Below are 19,558 nucleotides of genomic sequence, written 5' to 3' on the forward strand. Positions count from 1 at the left end.
AGTCAAATGCCAACTTCAAAGGGAGTCGCTCGGTGTTTGTCAGCACTCGGTACTGCCTCCCTGCCCGCCTCGCCTCCTGCTGCCCTCTCGGGACCGCAGCACTGTCTGCTGTCTGTCTGGAGGTTTTATGAACGAATGCGCGGGCAGGAGAGGCTCCTTCCCATACACGTGTGTGGCACTGGTGTTTCTCCTGCCTGTGACATGCGACATAGAGCAGAACTGGCTGTGTGTTGTCCCTCCAGCGCTCTACACCATGGCGTGCAGCCCATGCCTCCGCGGAGCCCAGCGCTCCTCCCCAGCTGCTCTGGAGAGCATCTCCAGTGCTCAGGTCTTGGGCAAGGGTTTCTCGGAGCTGTTTTGCCCTATCCTGTCCACCATGGAAGTGACAGTAGTGTAACATGTTCTTACTGCCATCACCTTTCATAAAGATCCACAGCCTGGAGTAGAAAGAGTCAGAAACAGAAGCCTGTATTTTTCATTGGAGACGTACTGCTTTACAGCTCAGCAGTAGCTGGGACCATCTGTGCTCCTCAGTTCCTTCTGCTCACCAAAAATCTCAGGCTGAGCAACATAAGAAACTGCAGCAGTAGTGAATTGGCAGAGGCTGTCCTGGCTGTGGCAGAGCCAGAACTCCTGCTTGGATAAAAACTGAGCGTTTGAGGAAGAGAGAGAAAGAATCTGACCGTGAAGCTGGCTCGCTTCACCCTGCTGCCTCCAAATGCTTGTGAACTGCTGAGTCAGCGCCATGCTCTGAGTTGGTGTGCCTTGGCTGTGCCTCGGGGCGGCCGAGCACGTGTGTTTCACTGAACCTCTTTGATCCTTGCTTTTCACTTTATTTACAGAGCAGATCTCCCTGTTACCTTTCCTTCTGCTTTTGTGACTGGATGCTACGGCAGCACTGTCCTCTTCCTTCCGGCTTTGGAGAGCAGAAGAGGATTGCTTCACTGCATGGTCCCCAGCTCTGTTTTCCTGTCTCTTTGCTGGACAAGCCCCAGCAGTTTCAGCAGGTCTGATGCTAACACTCAAGTTTTGTTTTCTGTGCTCAGTGCACTAGTCTTGCTCCTGACAGCTTCAGGGACTCTCCAGCTGAAAAGCAACCATTTTGCTGAGGGCAAAAAAAACCCTTGCATTTTTCTAAAAGCGCCTGGGCTCCAGTTTCTGCTCGAGGGAGCAGAAGGAGCAGTTTTCAGCCAGCCTGATTTCCTGAACCAGGGTGGGGCAGTACCAAGGCTGGCGGGCAGCAGAGATGGGACGGCTGCAGGGTGCTCTGCCCTTTGGGCCGTGATGCCTTCAGGCAGGGGCTGAGCAAGGAACCCCTTCTGGCAGCTGATCCCCACGCACCATGTCTGGGAGCCTTTCAGGAGGATGTGACCCCACAACGTCCCCAGCCTGCAGATGTTTTTCCAAAGTGAGCATTCAAGCTACCGCTATTCCTAGTCACATGGGTTTGCAATCTTTAACGAATCCCTGGTAAGGCATTTATTTAGCTCAAAAAAGAAAAAACCCAAGCCATCAGGAAATGCCCCATTAACGCGCTAGAGATAGAATCCGTCTGGAAAACTCCAGGCTGGACTGTAACAGCACAGCCCGTGATGTAAAACCCATGTGTTCAGCAGGCCAGGAGCCCCGGGCTGCAATCCCAGCGCTGAGCTCCCCGGCCTGGCTAATAAAACTACAGGAGGAGGGGGAGGAGGCTTTGTTTAAATTTCTCCGTGTTTTCCTGGGCAGGCTCCTTTTACCGTATGCATTAACAGTTTAAGAGTCACTAGGTTATTTGGGGCTTCCATGTGAAATGTCTTCAACCTGTGGCAGCCCCAGCCTTTCCGGGTCTCCCTGCTCGGCAGCAGCTGCGGCGCGAAACCCCAACACTGCCAGCATGGCTGAGAGCAACACGGAGCGACTGGGTGGCGAACGGGAATGCTCTGGGAGAAGGCAGTGACACGCACAAGGCAGTGTGCATGTAAGAAGCCTCTGGAAGTGCAAGAGCTCATGTGCACGGCCTCAGCTCCAAAACGCCACGTTTCAAAACGGCAGTATCTGTGTATGTGATGCAAGTCGTCCTTATTCTGAATTATTCACAACGAGCATCGCAGCTTTTCCACCCTTGGCTCTTCTCTGCATCTCCCTCCTGTAGGGAACACAGACGTACGGGTTGCTGGAAGGTGCGTGCACTTCCAGAAAGGGCATCAGCTACAGCATGCACAGAAAAAAGGGGCTTGGTTGTTTTTGTTGGAGTTTGTTTGGTTTTTTTGTGGTGGTTTTTTTCCTGCTGTGATTAAGAAAAGCTCTTGCTCAACAAGAAGGCATTTATTAGAGGCGAGCCTGTCCTTCACTAGTGGATAAAAACAGTTCATTGCTCCTTCAGGGCTGATAATACTAAGACCTTTGGGCATATTAGATAAAGAAAAGCTGATCTCTAAAGGAACTAATGAGTAGATTCAAAGCTGGAATACATTTCTGGAGCCAGTTACTTGGAAGAAACCGGGAGTTTCGCCTCAGGAGCAGGGAACTGGAACGCCAGCTATGGACGCAGATTCAGCAGCTGGGCTATTTTTGGCTTGTGAACTGTTCTAATGGCTGTTTATTTTTAAGGTCATTTTCTGTTTGCATAGTGTGTCCACCCTTCTGGTGGGTGGGAGGCATTGTAAAAACAGTCACTGCTGTGCAGAGTGATGAACTAAGCTTGGAGAGGGAATGGAAAAAACAGAACTCGGTGTACTTACTGCTTTAAAACCCAAAAACATCTGCTTAAGTCATAAGGTTTGTTGACCCACCCTAAGCTGTGCCCCCACTGGAAAAATACCGCTTCAATTAATACGGACTACTGCAGGGGATTGCAAAAGACTCGGGAAAACTCGGTCAGATGATAACATGGTATAAATAGAAAGGAAGCAGCAGGTTGGGTAGGTTTTTTTTTTTTCACTTGTGCTTACCTTCAAGCAATAAATAGATCCCCAGAGTATTCACTCCGTGGCTGAGGAGTCAGAATTTGTGCTGGCCAGCCCAGCCTGAATCCCAGCTCGTGTTTAAGACTTGTTAAATAACAACACGCTTTACTGTCATATTTTCCTGGCTTCTTCCTGTTGGCCATATCTTTATTCACACACAGTCAAGTGATACAAATTCATTGTAACAGTGGCAGTTTACAAAAGACAGTAAGAATGATTACTTTGAACTGAAATTTAAAAATCCCTAAGTCTGGCAGACAATGCACTGTTTGGAACAGGTCATGGTAAGGAAAGTTGATAACATTGGCAGTGTACTCCCAGCCATGTTCCTTTTCCAGAGCATAAAATACACAATACAAAAATATACTAAAAGTTATAACGGAGTTTGTAGAAATCTCTGCTGCAAAACAATTGCTGTTGTCTGATTTTCAGTATATTTACTCCCACGCTACATTATGATAGAATACTTGAATAAACAAGGTTTATTTCAAACTTAAATTGAACTTGATCTCAAGTTAATGGTAAAGTCTTGTGCTCCAATCCTGAAAGTACATACAGGACCTTAACTTTGGACTCGCTGACGGATAGACACGAGGTGAGCCCACAAGTGACCATTCAATGCCTTGGGCTCCTGCTTGGGAGGGAGGTGGAAGTTGAAATACTATATACTTCATAGGATCTAAATTTGGGGCATTTTCCTGGATTTTTTTTTTTTTTTTTTTTTACCTGAGAGGTTTGAGTTCATCAAGTTGCTGGTAATCTGGTGAAAACACCTGTTTTTGAGATTTGGGGCTCTGCACTTACTTAAGTCAATCTCAGTAAGTCTCTCCCTCCTTAACTCACTCCTCTGTATAATTTTACCTGTCCCCCTTCCCTTCTCCTTCCTCCTCCCTTGCCCAGTACCACCAAAACAACCTCTTCCTATGCAAGAGTGTCAAGTGCTCTGGTGCTTTGCTAAGGCTGCTCACGCTGAGCCTCAGACAAGCTCCCTGCAATTGGAGCACCATTTCCTTAGTGTTTCCAAAGCTGAGACCCAGGTGCAGAAATGGCAGCCTGTGCCGACCTCACCATGCAAGGAGGAGTGACTTTTCCCTCAGGCTGGCACGTGTGCACTGAGAATCTCTGATGCAGATGCAAAGCTCCTGGAAAACGGCATCCAGAGTGCCCCTCGCCATGACAGAGGAACATACCACTAGCAGGCAAGCCTGTTTAACTCCAGGATTTCTTGCTCCTTTTCCTCCCAAGAGCCGATCTCAAGGCATTTGAGAAAATAAGTTAGTATTGCTCTGTTTTTGCAGACAGGAAGACTAAGGCACCGAAGGGTGAGCTCGTTTGGCCAAGGCTGATCTGCAGGTCTCTGCCCCAGCCCGTGCTCTTCACTGAGCTGTTGCTCTTTGTGCTCGCATCGTATGAGAGACGTTCTCATCGGGGTAACCCCATCTCTGCTCCCCACACGCACAAGGGCCAAGATCCACCTTCCTAGGCACAGCCTCCAGAGAAAACATTAAGGAGGACATGCATGGGAGGCTGAAGAAGTTGGCTTCCCCATCTCTAAATGCCACTAACTCCCGAGGAGGTCAGCTATGGAAGGATGACCAGGATACTTCTGAGGTATAAAACTCTGCGTCTGCTGGCCACTGATCAGCTTTGTCATCATCAGACTTGTCGCTGTCATCACCACTGGAGGGCTCATAGCCCGGGACGGCAGAGCGGACTGGCTCTGACTGCCTGCGATCTGCCTCTGCCTCCTCCTTCTTTTCTGCCAGCAGCTGCCTGTAGCACAGGTTGCAGACCCTCAGGGGCTTGGGCGACAGCCGCGGCATCAGGAACCTCTGCCTGGAGCAGTCTGCGCAGACGACAAAGCCGCACTTGCGGCAGTGGTGCCTTCGGGTGAGCGTGGAGAACTTGGTCTGCGTGCAGCGCATGCAGATGTCCGTGGCCTTGTCTGGGATCCAGGGGGCCGCGTGCTCCGTGGAGGGCTGCCGGCCCGTCTTTGTGAGCAGGTGCCTGATGCACTCCTCCAGATGGCTGATCCACTCCTTCCGCTCCGTGAGGGAGGCGGCGGAGACCACAAAGGACTTCTTGGAGGTTTTAATCATCCAGCGGTTCTTCATCTGCAAGGTGTCTGGCAGCGTCTCCAAAGTGACATCTTCAAGGGGAATGATGTGCTGGGAATTGTACTTCCTTTTGTTGATGACTATGCTGCCGTAGACAAGGATGTCGTTGAAAAGGAAGAATATGCGAGGCTTTGGTTTCTTGCGGCATTCTTTGGTTAAAATCCCTTCTCCCAGAAGGACCCTTCCTGGCACGGCTAAGGGCTGTCCAGAAGCCCCAAAGCAATTTTCCACAGCAGCAATGCGCTGGCTGTTGATCTCTGTGTTTGCAAGATGGTCCACCATCTCCAGCTCGCTCTGAAGAGAGGAAAATAAAGAGGGAAGTGATGAAGATGCAAATATCTGCACCGGGGTCAGGCCCAGTAGCAAACATATGCACAGGTGAGCTGCTCCTAATGCAGCCTGAGGTTATGAGTGATCTCCTTACCACTCCTCACCAGGGTACCAGCCCCCCGCCCCCTTCTGTCCCGCTTGGTGCTGGGAGCTACTTGATTCTGGGCTGGACGCAGGCCCAGGGAGATCTGTGTCCTGGGAGCAAGCCTTTCGTTTCTGACCACACACCTGCTTTCTTGAGGACTAGTTACAGACACACGCACCCCACAACACCATTTTGGGCCAGAGGTGCAGCAGGAACAAAATGGAGTGCGGTACTGCTTGTTTCCACTGCTCCTCCCTGTGTGACAAAAATGGGGGGAAAAAAAAAAAGAAGAAAAGAAAAAAGCACCCGTTATGTGAACAAACCCACACGAGCCAAGCCCTTGCTCCATCACCCCAGCTATGCCGGGGCTGCCGGTGCTTCCAGTTACAAGACACGTCATTCTGAAAACAATCTGATCTCTGCTGAAGGGGAAGTGGAAGGCAGCATGCTCACCCTTCCCACACCTCCACGCTCTCCTTCTCATACATGCTGGAGTTTCGATAGCCTGTTGGGTTTTTTTTTTTTTTGTTATAGGAAAACCTAGATAATGGTAATACTGTAGTGAAAGCAAAAGTTTTGCTATTGGTAGTGTGCAGTAAGGAACTTTCTCAGCTCTGAGCTGAAAGTTCAATTTCTCATTGCACCTAGCCCCTCCTGAGCTGAAGGCTGGCGCCCCGAGGCTGACCAGCCACGGGAACGTGAGTCATTTCCTCCTCCAGTGAGGTAGCTCAGCCATCACGAGGTGGCTCCGAGATCACAGGGATGTGTGTCGCCCTGGTTTCTGTTAGCGCTTCATTGAATCACTGACGCAGAGCCGCTCTCCACCATTTTCTGCATCCTCTTTGTCCAGAGTCCTTACGGCCATGAAGGCTGGAGGGGAAAGGCAGGAGGAGGAGAACATGCCTGGTCCTCTGTGTTTGGGACAATGATGATTTACATTCTTCCCTTGCCCTGCACCCCAAATCATCCCTTTGGTATGCTAGAAGGGAAACCACAGAGCCACTGCTCAAGGCTGCTGCATGCCATCTACCTCTCACCATAACTATTTGACAAAAACTGGTCAATTCCTCTAAGTTCCCAGAATTTTCTAATATAGAGCAGGCTGGGGTGTCCTGCGCAAAGCTAAGGTGCTGGTTTAGCCCTGGGAGACCTGAATGAAGCGACCTACCCTGCAGAAATAGCTTTCCCCAATAAGTGTTGTGTGGCCAGCGCTCCTGAAGAACTGGCTTCTTTGGAGTCTCCCTCGAACTACAGGGAAGATCCCAAGGTGTCCAACTTGCTTCTGGAAGGACGTGTATCTTCAGGGCCTGAAGGACCAGGACAGATTTGATGGAGTTGAGCAGCGTTAAGCGTATGCAGTCATGTACGTGTTCTCCAGCGTGGAGGGCAATTTACAATGAACGGCAACGCTCTGACCAGGGGCCGTGCTGCAGCCAGATGGGGTGTGATGCCATGAGCAGCGGCTGAAGCAATGCCCCAGCTAACCCACTGTTTTCATAAGGACACACAGAAGCTGTGTGAAGGGATTTGTTACTTGGGAGAGGAGAAAGGGGAGAAAGGCTCTGTCTCCATCCCCCTCCTGGATCTGCCAGCCTGTGTGGACCTGCGCACCCATGGAGCTGCTCTGCTGCAGGACACACATTCCAAACTATCCTGAATGACATCAGGGCAGCATGTGTTTTTTCTCCCTCTTAAATATACAAATCAGAAGAACAAACAAGCAGGGCGAACTACAGTCCACAACTGAACACCAAACTCCTGGACTTTGAATTCTGGGAGTTATACCTATCCTGGGATGTGGTCTCTTGGGGTTTCTTACAAACAAATCCTTGGATGAGGAGCTTTTAAGGGAAACAGCAAGATGAGCATACAAAATAATAAAGGAAGAAAGAAAAACTAAAATTACAGCTTGGGAAGTTTGATGTGGAAAGACCATGAATGCAACAAAATACTGTCAGGAATTTTTGGCACCAGCAACACCAAGTGGAATAAACCAAAGCAGTTAATCCTGCTCCCAGCAGTCTCGCTGCCTCGTGTTTCTGGGTTAAGGAGCACCAGCTCTTAGCTTGTGTCTCTTACTTTTATTTTATGTATTTTAGAAGCAAATATGGTACTTGAGACAACTCTGTTTCTAGGGATCTTGGTGTACCGGATCCCAGTGGAAATGAAAACGTTTTGTCAGATATGAAGACTGTGCCAACAAAGAGCCTGGAAACACAAGGACATTTTCAGAGGAGTTCAAGCCCCGCTGCCATGAAAGCTGTAGCTGTTGTATTGATCTGGGCTCCCACACAGGCCAGAACGCTCTTGGACTTGCTGCATGGAGCAAAGGAGAAGGGGCTGGACAGGGGCAGTCCTGCAACGTGAAAGAAATGAAAGTGAGCTCCCATTACGCAGCACACTTCCACCTGCAGGGTATGTCCTTATTCCTCCAGCCTCTGGTTTGTTACCTACTTAAAATGCCATCAGTTAACCAAAGAAAAGCTCACTCTGTTCTGGGAAAATCTTCCCTGCTAAGACTAGAAGTGTCAGCTGCTGCTTTAGCGCTGGGTACTTCCCGAAGGAGCTTTCCCAAGGAAGCAGAAGCAGAGCATTTTCCTTCCATCTCTCTCCCCTCAGGCATAAATGACTTGAGAAGAGCACATACATGTACTGTGCGGTAAAAAACACAGGAGGAGTGGGATTCACTCCCTTTAGACTCGGACAACTAACTCTCTCCCTCTACGTGCGCCCTTTTCCGTCAGCGGGGAGAAACAGCCATCTGCAGAGGGTGACTCGCCTCATCCCACATGCGAGATCAACCCTGCCCCGAGCTCTAGATAGCGCTCAGCTTGAGTAACCCCGTACAAACCAATTTCACGTGAATATTGTGACTCACTGCAAATAATACGCAACTTTGGCTTTGGAATGGAAGTACTATGTGAATTTGATAAATAAAGATAGCTGCTGAGTGCTAATGTGGTCTCCTTTACTGGGAGCCTCTCCCTTTGGAATAAGTGGTGAGATATAAAAATGAGGATATAGATTCTAATCTTTGGTTAATTTTGGTAATTTTTTTCCCCGTTTGTTCAAATTTGTCCTGTCAGATCAGCAGGGTCACAGTGCTTATTACCAAGTGATATGTATGCACGTGCACCACGTGCAGCAAAAGCTTGCACAATTGAAACGAGGGTGGGAAGATGCACTTTACTGGCATGCTACTTTTCACATGAGTTTTTGGCACAGCAAATTTTGGGGTTGTTTTTTCATCAAGATCTGTTGGCTTTCCATGTGATCAAATATGATGCAAGGACTATGTAACTCAGTTAATATGACGGATATTCAAAGGAAAAAAAAAATACTATTTGGCACTCGATTCCAGAAGTAAGCAAGCCACGTCTTTTAACAATGAGCACTTGTTCACTTGTGATTACAAACAGCCATGTTGATGCATGCCAGGCAGCGCATTTCCACTTAAGCTCCTGGGTCAGCGAGTCTGGGGTATGTTTTTCAAGTCGGTGTGTATCTAAGGCTTAAGCACAGCAATGCGGTGAGCTGTTCTACCCGATTCTTCAGCTCTTGATGTCAACAGAACGGACAGTCTTGCTATCCATTGCATACCTCACACACAGCACGTGGACGGGACGCTCCATGAGTATCAGCATGCTGAGGGCAGGTCTGACTGCTGGGGTCTGCCAGCACAAAATGCCCTGAGCCTCATCTCTCTGCAGTTCTCCCTTACTCCCTCTTTCGGCTTTGCTCAGCTGGAGTTAGGGCTGGTGTAAGCTCTACCTTATCGAGTGTGGTAAGCAGGATGCAGACATCTTTTATCCAGAGCAGGCATTCAGAGCATGAAAAACATAATTTCTCTCCTTTTCGCTGCCTGAGGGGATTTCAGCTTGCCTCTCCCTCCTTCCCAGCATGCTGTAACTACTGGGCAACTTGAGGCAAGGGGGGCAGGCTCTGGCAACCCCCTCCCAGCTGTGCATTAGGCCTTTGATTGAGAACCATGGGACATGGATTAGCCACGTTACTGAGCTGCTTGCCACTGTTGCTTGGTGTGCCCAGGGCTCTTGGCATGTAGGGCCAGAGCGAAGGACAGCTGAGTGGTGGCTTTTGAGGAGCTCAGACTGGTGCTACCAAAACCAGCAGCTGGTAGCACAAGCTCAGTTGTGGCTCTTCCACGTGCCACCCAGGCTCAGAGGCATCCAAGCAGTTTTGTATGGGAGGAAGGAAGGAAAATCTGAAACTCAAGGAAGGGCCTGGCCCCCTCCTTCTCCCCTGCTCTCCATCCTTAGGGGGTACAGCAGGTACTCCTGCTCCCCACTCTGCTGCTCACCCGTGTCAACCGGGATGAGCCATAAGGAAGAGATCTCCGTGAGGAACTCTCGGGCATTGGAGCTGGAGGCAACAGGAGAATCATAAGGGCATTTGGTCGGGCCACCCGTTATAAGCTCAGGCCAGATAAGGGCTCACGACAGATGACACAGACAGGCTTGCCGCCGCGGGTGGGTCACCCGGGGAATGGACGGGATGAATCCTCCTCTCCCAGTGCCTGGAAGCCCAGGCGCCTCCCAGGCGAAGGGAGGTACGGCCCGAGGCGGGGGATTCCTCCTACAGCCCCGCACCGGGATCAGTCTCTGCGGTTTCGGTACATGGGCAAACTTGGTAACTTGAGAGTCCCTTCTAAAAAAACCAAACAAGCCGTCGGTCTAACCGGCGCGCAGGTCGGACACCGGGGTGCGGAGGAGCGGCGGGCGGTGATTCGGCACCGACCGGCTCCCCCTGAGCAGCGCCCAGCACGCGCGTGACGGGACACCCGGGAGCGGGCGCAGACCCCAGGCGGGCCGGGCACTCGACGGGCCCCGCGGGACCGAGCCCTCCCGGCGGCGAGCACGGCCCCCCCCACCCCTATCTCCGACAGCGGGCGGAGCGGAGCCGCGGCACCGCTCCCCTCCCTCCGCACCGACCCGGCGGCGGAAACCCTCCACTCTCCCCAAACTCTCCCCTCCCGCACAAGCCAGCCGCCCGCCCAGCCAAGCCCCCCCGTATCCCCGCCCGGCCTCGTACCTCCGCGGAAGGGCCTCGGCCACCCCCGCCGAGCGCTCCCCGGCCGCCCCGCGCCAGGCGGCTCCGCTCCGCCGCCCGCCCGGGCTGCGCTCCCGCGGCCCCGCCCCCGCTGGGCGGTAGCCAATGGCGGAGCGGAGCAGGCGGCTGAGGGCGGGGTGGGGCGGGGCGCCGCCAGGGGGCGCCAAAGCGCCGTCTCCCCGTCGACTGAGGAAGGGGGGCGCGGGCGGCGTTTGCCGTTGTCCCTGCACCGTTCCCCGTCAGCCGTGCCTCGGGGAAGCCTCGCAGCCCCCGCGGCCTTCAGCGTTTGCGAGCGGGCCCGGCCGTGCAGCCCTTCAGGCGCCTTAGGGCCTGTCCTGCCGCCCCGCCCCCGGCGATGCCCCGTCAGCCCGGCGCCCCGGGTTAGCCCCCCCGGGCATCACTCGCCGTGGCGGTACCTCCCCGGTGGCTGCCTGTGCCGGGAGCCACCCAGCGCCCCGTCCCGCCTGTCGCTGCCGTGAGGGTGGTGGGGCGGGTGGGCAGAGGCCGTGGGCACCGCAGGCCCAGCCCTGGTCCTCGCCCGGCGCTGTAGAACCACCCCGAGCTACCCGGGTCTGCTCTGATCTATAATTCAGCTGCTTTCTCACTTTCTGTAATAGCTTTTCCATTTTTAATGTGAACTGATGGACCTGTCAAGGTATTAGAAATGTTTTTTTTTTTCCCCAGGTTTTCGTTTTCTTTGGTAATAATGTGGGCTGGGAAGCTCGCGCTGCACTTCAGATCTAAAGTGCTTGGGCAGTCAGGAGAGTTTCCACAAGAACTTATTTCTTCACACTTCGAGTTTGTGTCAGATGAACCGATGAACGAGGACATGGACGAAGTTAATTGCCGTACGTGGCTCCCTGCCAGTGCATGGGGTGGGTTATGGAGAGGGCTGTCAGGCCGTCAGCAGGCTTCTGAGAACCTGGGAGAAGAGAGCTCGCCATGGAGGGCAGGCTGCTGGGCTGAGCAGTGATTTCAGTTTATTGCTATGGCTTCAGTGTGGGGTCTTCTCTGTCCTTGTGGGACAGCAGACAGAGTGGTCTGTCAGCGGAAGCAGGGGCAGAGCCTTTGCGGATGAGTTCTCGCAAATGGGAGCTGTTTTATGTTGAGCCCGGACGCCAGCCCTCTCCGTTCTGGCTGCCTTGCAAACAGTCTGGGGAGATCTGCCCAGCTTAGAAAGTAATGCTCGACAAAATGCTTTTTTACATAAAGCTAGCTGTAAATATACAAAGTGCTGAACGAAATATGTCAGAGTTTGTCTTAGCTGTCAGAATAATTCCAATCTAACCAGATTATTACTCTTAAACTGTTTTTTTTCCCTATGTGCTAAAATTATTCTGAATTTGCTCTCATGTTATCCCAATCATAGTCTTTATCACTGAGGTGTAATACTTTGATTTATTTTTCTTGGTTTTTTTTTTGGTAATCATTAAGTGTCGGCCAAACATAGCAATTGTGTTAGTCAAACAGCCTAGGATTTGGAAGTTGATTCTCCTTTCTCCAGCCAGAAGTGGAGGTGTGTTCAGGCAGCTGCTGCGCAAGGCGAGGGAAGCCTCGAGGTACACCCTGGGCATGCAGTCAGTATTAACCAGCTGCACTTGAGAACTGACTTTCTGTGGTTGGTTGATTGGTTTGGAAGCTGTTACATCCTTGTTTGAATGCCTTATTGAGATACAAACTCAGAGTTTAACCGGTAATCTTAAGAGCTGTTTGACAGGCAGGCACAGGAGCTCTTTTTTCCTGGCTGTAAAAGCGAAACATTTGTGGGACCACTTGAAAAAGCTGCAGCGCAAATTACCAGCTTTTAAAGTCTCTTTACCTTGCTCCAGTTGCATTATTTGATCTATTGCCTCTGGCATTTTCTCCAAAACCACTTGTTTCTCAGTACCAGAAATACTGCATCCCAGTTGGGCAAGATAATTTCAAAGCAAGTAAAGGAAACTGCAGCTGCTCAGCTGAGTCAGCCAAAGGTAAGCTCTGCAGGGGAGAAAATGGCTTTTTATTATCTTGTAGTGGCAAAATTACTGCAACAGCCTGCAGGAAAAGATTAGATTATAATAGTAACAAAAACATCTGTTAAATTCTGAGCTCAGTGTATGTTTAGTGCATGTTAAAAAAAACCCAAAACAACAGGCATTTGATAAAATTATTTTGAATAAAACTCAATATTGAGATTCAGTTTGGGATGTTGGGAACCCACCGTGATCATAGGATATACAGTTGTTTTAACTAATTGACTACATGGGGTATTTCATCAGTGGCCAAGACAGCTTTTAGCTATGGAGATTTTATTGAATTGAGCTTGGACTACTCCTATTGCTTAATGAGTCAATAAGTCATCGCGTGTTCATTATACAGGTTACTTGTGAGCATGAATAACCTCTGTCCTATGCTCTGTGAGAGCGTGGTGTGTACGGAGGGATGCATGTTTGTCTGATCTGGCTCCAGGCGGATTCAGCTAACCAGCCTGTTTTAGAAACCTGTGAATTACTGCGATTGATTTGTGTCCCTGAAGCCCTACCAGCATCGTTTGCATGCTTTAGAAATGAGGTGCTTCCAAGTCTCACGGTGCAGAAATCAGAGCCCTGCTTGGCTCTGTCAGTACAGACTGAAACTTCAGAACGTCAGTTCCCAAAATATCACTGGACCACATGTGCAGAAACAGCCGCCAGACAAACCTGTTTCAGAGGGTCATTGCATCCTCAGGGCTTCTCTCGGGCAGGAAGTCACCCACTTTTTGAGTTCTTCCCTGGCCACAAAATGATTGCCAGAATGATGAAAGTATTCCTGAAAGCAGCCTTGAGACCTGCCTTCTCCTCTGCCTTTTGCATAAGGAAGCGATACACAATCAATGTGCTTTTGTTTTTACAACGGCATCGCTGTGCTTTGCATGTGTGCAGCACTTTATTCTAAGGATCTTGAAGTGCAGCATAAATGCTACTAACCACGAGGGTTTGTACCCTCCTCTCAGAGAGTAAAACTGAAACTCGGAGAGTTACATCTGGCCATACACAGCTTGATCACTGAAGCAGGGATAGTGGGTTATTCGCTATTGTTTTCAGCAGCAATGGGCTCTGGCTCAGAGTGAATCACTTGGGAGGCCGAGGAACATCCCCCCAGCGCTCCTGACTCACGGCCCCATGTGCCTCACCACAGGGTCAAGCCCCAGCTCAGAAATCTGAGTGATTGTTGCAAAAGCTGTCGTATGCAAGGAGCATGAAACCACTTGCACTTACAGATTCTAAAGTTGCAAGTTTGCATCACAGAGCCTTTGTGTTTGCTGTGCCTTGCCCTTCCCTGCTCAGACCTTCAGCCCTGTTCTCCTGATCCCTGTTCTCCTGTCCTGAGTTGGAACTGAAGTCTTGAACAACCGATAATGACCAAACAGGTAAACAGCAGAGGGTAAATTTAAATGCTGTGTATAAAGATACAGTAATTATTTGCTCCAGCAAAAAAAAAAATAGGAGAGTGTGTTCTCCCCGGTAAAATGACATACGTGGTTGTCAGCACTATGAGAAGGGTTTCAAACCCATGTTGTCTTTAGGCTGTATGCTAGTATTTGTGTTAAGCTTTGGCAGTTGTCTGTGGACGTCAGTGCTGTGAGGACATAAGTTATTTTGCTTGTTCCTTCTTAATTTTCAGTGATAAATAGCAGTGGTGAAACATACAGTGGGAGAGAGGAATGTTGGGGCTTTCTTTGTTAGGCCAATTTCAGTTTTAATAGCTTATTCTCTTCACAGCGATCTGTAACTGTAATCACAGAAGCAGTTAGAAGATCTGATCCAAAGCTCAGTAAGAGTTTTAATTTCTGTTTTGGATCAGCATGTAATATGTAGTTCCATTTCCCTCCCCCTTCTTGACTATATTCAGAGTATTTTGTCACTGAAATGTTCTTTATATGATGTCATCAGTGGGTACCATTCTGCATAATAGAGTATACTGTGAGCAGGAGACGTGATAAAACTCGAAACTTAAACCCATAAATAAACCAGATATACTGATTTACACTCATAGAGTCCAGCAGAGAGTGCGCAGGGGTGTGGCGGATGTCAGGAGGGCAGCACTGGACCACTGGCACTGGGCATGCGAAGCGGTGAGTGGGAAGCTGCTGCCGCCGGGACTGCGGATGGGCCTCGCCTTGCGGTGCAGGAACGCCCACGCTGTCCCACACTGGCGGCCCTTTCCCTGCCTCCCGGAGCACCAACGCCACGTGCCCTGTGACAGTTCTGTGGCTTCTCCCATGTCGCTGCTGGGTTGAAGGTAGCAGGGGCATTTTGTAGCTGAAAAGTGAGCAGGTCCAAGCAAGGAAGGAGTTGCATTATTTCAGTAGAAAAGGGGTTTTTTTTGTCCAGGTTACCTCATCTTTGTTTTTTTTCAGATTGTCTCACTAACCCATGCTTTCTTTCATCCTTAACACCATGAGCTCTGTGTTCATTTTCTGAGTGGATTGATCAAGTGAGTTGGTTGCCGTGAGTCTCCAGGTTGCACCCAAGAGCTGCCCAGTACAGGGACACACAACAGGGAAATCTCAGAAGTTTGTTCTCTGGAGAGGAGCGGGTGAGTATGCACTGACAAACAAGCGATAGGTTTGGCCTGCTGCCAGCCCACTATAGCTGAGTAGTGCTTCCCAGTAACGGGAGCAAGTTCTAGTCAAAATATGAAAGGGGAAGGTGAGAAAGAGGTGAGGTAAGAGAGTATAAAATGCCAGAACTATGACAAGGTACAGGTATTCAGTGCAGAGAGGGGTGTAATATTACAGGAAAAACGTATGAAATTAATGTGGAAAAAAGAGGTGTGTCTAAAAAGGCTGCTGAAAGCATTTTGCAGCATGCTGTAAGAGAGTACTGCATCTTTTGGGCTCAGCCTTCCTTCCAGAGTAACATATTGTGCATATTCTTCATCTGAACTCTTTTCCTACCATTGCTATTCTATTTAAACAGCAATCTCATATTCAGAGTGTGCTTTTATTGCACAAGATAAATAACGGTGAACAATTAGGTATTTCAAACACTGAACTTAGGTAGATTAGGCATTTCAAATATTAAAGTGGGCAAAAAGCACAGGGAACAAGAGTGTGATAATCATCAGTTAATTTAAAAAGATGTAAATGTGTTCACCTATGATTGACTGATTAGTCAAAGGCACATAAAAGAGTTTCATTCATAAATCCTGCTTTGCCCATGGACATAGCTTCTGTTTATGTGGAGAACATGCTTTGGTCTCTTTCCTTTGGAAATGCTGCCCAGGCTGTGTGTGTGTTGCTCAGAAAGGAAAAATAATCTCTTTGTAAGGGACTCATGCCTTACCCCACATCAATGCCTTTTGTGCAGGAAGGCATTGCTGCGATTGCCTGGGGAAGTTTTGTGCATTGAGTGCATTTTGCAGAGAGCTTTGTGAAAGGGAAAGGGAAAAAAAGAAATCCTTATTTCCTTTAGTGTTCTTCAAATATAAGGAAAAACAGAAAGGCCATGTGGTTTTTTTTCCAAGGTGTTCTGCAGATATCCTGGAAACCAAGACAGCAAACCTCAGCTTGGCGGGGATCCCCATCCATTGGCATGCCGGATCTTCAAATGGAGAAGTACTGAGCTGAAGGAGGAACCATGGAGATTTCTTACCAGGTGGAAGAGGCTTATTGGCTTTTAGAGACTGTATTGCTGCCTGGGATGTGCAGAGTATAAGATGTGACATAGGCTAGGGCGCAGAGGATGTGTGAAGGACCACACGTTAATTTGTGAAGTGTAAAAGTTGTTGCCTGCTTGAGAAACCAGAGGGATTTTGTGTAAGAGGAGGTGTGCGGTGGGCTGTTGAGGGACATCTGAAGGAAGAGTTGAGGATTCTACTCTGTACTTCAGCTCAAGCTGTGCAAAAATTGTCCACGTCCATGTGCTACCATCCTGCCTTTTTGGGAGTGGAAGGAACCTGCAAGAGTTCATGTTTCCCTGAGCTTTCTCTTTTACTGGTGTACTGACATCTGCAGGAAGCTTTGGTTTTTGTTTTCAATTTGCAGGGGGTTTTTTTGAGGGGGGAGTCTTTTCTCCGAATGAGATATTTCTTCTCAAACCTCAACCCTGAAGAGCGGTTGGGGGAGGCAGGGAAGAGCACGGCCGTTTGGCTCTGTACCATTTGGGCTGTTCAAATTCATTAGCTTGGGAGCCCCTACAAATGCCTCAGGCCACGCACCTCCTCCTGCACCCAACTTGGGAGAATCTCTTATGGCTTCTGCATGCATTAGCCTTCATTAATACAATTAGCATAATAGCAATTAGGATTCATTATTCCCTACAAAAAGATAAAGCCAGTAATACATATCTCAGAATCAAATTCCTTAATGCCATGTCTTGGGACTGCTTTATTTTGGAGTTGTTTGCTCTTTATATCCTTCCATCTCCTAGAAAAAAAAGAAAGCCACTTAATTGTGAAACTGTTTAGGTCAAAGAAATGCGCTGAGATGATCTTTCACGCATGCTAAATAGATGAATTGATCTATGGGACCCACGCAGCTCAGACAGCCACTCAACAGTCGAAACTGCGAACTTCATCTTCTTCAAGCACAAAAGCTACTTAGTTTCCCCACGTTGAAGACTTTTTATAATAGCAATAAGACAACTCTAGAGAGAACCATCTAATATTAACTCCAGGGAGTAATCATCTAATCACAATCTGGGGGTGATTTGAAGCACTCATCTGGACCAAATGCCTCACAACACCCCAGGAGTGGTTTTATTGCATGATAGCAGTACCCCATTGAGCCTTATTGCTTAATTAAAAGCAAATTCCCAAGTAATTTTTTCGCCTTTCCATAAAAACACAGTAGTACATAGCATGTATAAAACATCCATTAAATGATGGTAGATGCAAATTTACGTTGTGAGATACAATCCGTTTCTTTACCACTTGGGGTTGAAGTTAAATGTAAAACCATTTCCTATAATCTGTGCACTGCTGTGTTTAGAGAGGAATAAATATGGGAAAGAGAGGTTCATTGTAGGATGCCTTGTTTTTATTAAGTGATATGTTTGGTCTCCTTACAAAGGAGTTCAAATTCTCATCCATCTTGCAGACACAATAGTCAATCAACAGTGTGGCCTTTTCTGCCTCTTCTTGGAGGTTTCCTCAGCTTGCCGACATCTCAGGGCAGATCTTCAATGGGAATCCTGTATTTTTGTCTAGGATTTCCCTTTCTGAGCATTGAGAGCACGAGCAGTGCAAGTGATGTGTTTGGGATACATCTCACATGCTATACAAGTGCTGCCTGGGTGTTCGTTGTGGGTCTAATGAGGATTAAGCCTGCGGTACAGCCACTTTTGGTGGTTTTGCTGCACAGCTGACCTCTGCCTATGCTCAGTGCATGGCTGAGATGTCTCCACCTCCTGCAGTTTGACTGGGACCCCTGCTACAGCTGTGGCTGCTCCACAAGGGACCCAGAGTGCAGATGGGAAGAGCATCAGAGTCCTTTTTGTTCATATTGAGGGGTTGTCCTGCCTCAGCATCCAAACCCACAGCTCCCTTACACCTTTACAGAGTGCTTTCATATAGCCCCAAAGCGATTCTCAAATGTAGTGCTCCCCTGAGGACTTTGAGTGTTGTCCATGTATTACAGGCAAAGGAAACAAATCCAAGTTTTTAAGTGATGGTCCAAAAATCATACAGGGAGTGCTAGAGACACTGCTCAGGAATCCTATCAGCTGAAGCTGTAATTGGTCGTTCAGCCACAGCACTGAGGTAAATGAGGGCAAGAAGGGTTGGTTTGACATTTTCTTCAGATTTATTGCTTGGCGTGCCTTTAATTAATTGGTGGAGATAAGCTTGCAAGTACAATTTTTTAAATAAAAGCTGAGAATCACTAGTCACTGTTACTCTAGTTGTTTCACATGCCGAAGCCTTCCTGTGGTACCTACAAGCTCTGGATAGAGGCTGACACTTGTGTCAGTCTCACCTGCTGTGGGCTCCACACTGGAGCTTGTGGTTCCCCAAGGACCGGTGGGAGCTGAAGCCATGTGTGAATATCTGCCGCTGATAGCAGGTTGTGGCATGCAGGGTTATAGAGGCAGCATGCTTTGTCCCATATTTAGATTTTGTAAAAAGTAAATTATTTTTTTTGTTTGGTGAGCCACTTTGCTAGAATGTGTTGCTGACTTCTTTTTTAATATCCCGTTAGAGAGGTGTTAAGTGTTGTGGTGGTGGAGGATTTGTTATAAAGAAGTTAAGGCATTGTACTGAGGAAATGAATGAAAGTAAAACGAGTCACCTCCTTCTGCTGCCTGAGGTCAGTCTGAAAGAGTGGCAAAAAGAATAATTAAGTCTGTGTATTTAAAACAGTTCAGTAGGAACTTGGGATGTTGCCAGGTCAGGAAAGGACATGAAAGGACCTGACAGTGTTCTTGAACAATAAACGTTTTTACGTGAAAGATCTCTGCTGGTTCTATTAGGAATGCCATTATCTTGCTTTGATCTGGCTCTCTAGGTCTGGCCGCTCATACAGGTGACGTGGAGCAAGCAGCCAACAAAGGAGAGCCCTAGCAGCCTTTAATACGGTTAGTGATGAGTTTCTCTCCCCTCAGATGTCTGTCATTTTACAAAGGCTCTTTTCATCTTTCTGTACCATGGAGGTGGCTGTGTGCAGTAGGACAAGCACACACTGCTGCCTAAGGGGCAGCGGTTAGCAGGGTCCCTGTCAGACTTGACCGGCCCTGTCCCACCCCCCCAGCGTGGAGCTGCGGGGGGTGGGGCAGCGGTTAGCAGGGTCCCTGTCAGACTTGACCGGCCCTGTCCCACCCCCCCAGCGTGGAGCTGCGGGGGGGTCAGCAATGCTCCGTGCTGCCCTGCCTGGGGGGCAGCCGCTGGCACTGCTGCAGCCTGGATGTGTCTGCAGGGTGGCAGCTGTGCAGAGCAGGGCCTGAGGGAGCAGCTGTGGCAGAGCATCTCCCACTGTTAAGGCTGGGTTGTTGTTTTTTTTTTTCTTTTTTTTTTTTTGGCAAGTAGGTTTTGACGCAGAGCAGGTGGTTTATTTG

General features: G+C 49.0%; 1 protein-coding gene and 1 long non-coding RNA gene across 4 annotated transcripts; one reads left to right on the forward strand and one right to left on the reverse strand.

Moving 5' to 3' along the window:
• Positions 1–3,062: 3,062 nt before the first annotated feature.
• PLEKHF1 (pleckstrin homology and FYVE domain containing 1) lies at positions 3,063–10,617 on the reverse strand. 3 transcript variants are annotated; one of them, XM_086758458.1, is made up of 2 exons: positions 10,530–10,617; positions 3,063–5,359 (listed from the first exon to the last, which is right to left on the reverse strand). In XM_086758458.1, exon 2 carries the CDS (start codon positions 5,345–5,347, stop codon positions 4,526–4,528), a length of 822 nt encoding a protein of 273 aa, XP_086614584.1. In that variant the 5' UTR covers positions 5,348–5,359; positions 10,530–10,617; the 3' UTR covers positions 3,063–4,525. The 3 variants fall into 3 exon arrangements, with proteins under 3 accessions (XP_086614584.1, XP_086614585.1, XP_086614587.1); XM_086758459.1 differs by lacking the exon at positions 10,530–10,617 and adding an exon at positions 5,659–5,720; XM_086758461.1 differs by lacking the exon at positions 10,530–10,617 and adding an exon at positions 5,490–5,634.
• A 198-nt stretch (positions 10,618–10,815) lies between these two features.
• LOC147599102 (uncharacterized) lies at positions 10,816–18,114 on the forward strand. Its single transcript, XR_015260030.1, has 5 exons — positions 10,816–11,202; positions 12,433–12,517; positions 13,814–13,935; positions 14,562–14,640; positions 16,035–18,114. It is a non-coding gene; the product is annotated as an uncharacterized LOC147599102 (long non-coding RNA).
• The last annotated feature ends 1,444 nt before the right edge of the window (positions 18,115–19,558 follow it).

Source organism: Chlamydotis macqueenii, chromosome 13, assembly GCF_036417535.1.
Source record: "Chlamydotis macqueenii isolate bChlMac1 chromosome 13, bChlMac1.mat, whole genome shotgun sequence".
Taxonomy (NCBI): Eukaryota; Metazoa; Chordata; class Aves; order Otidiformes; family Otididae; genus Chlamydotis; species Chlamydotis macqueenii.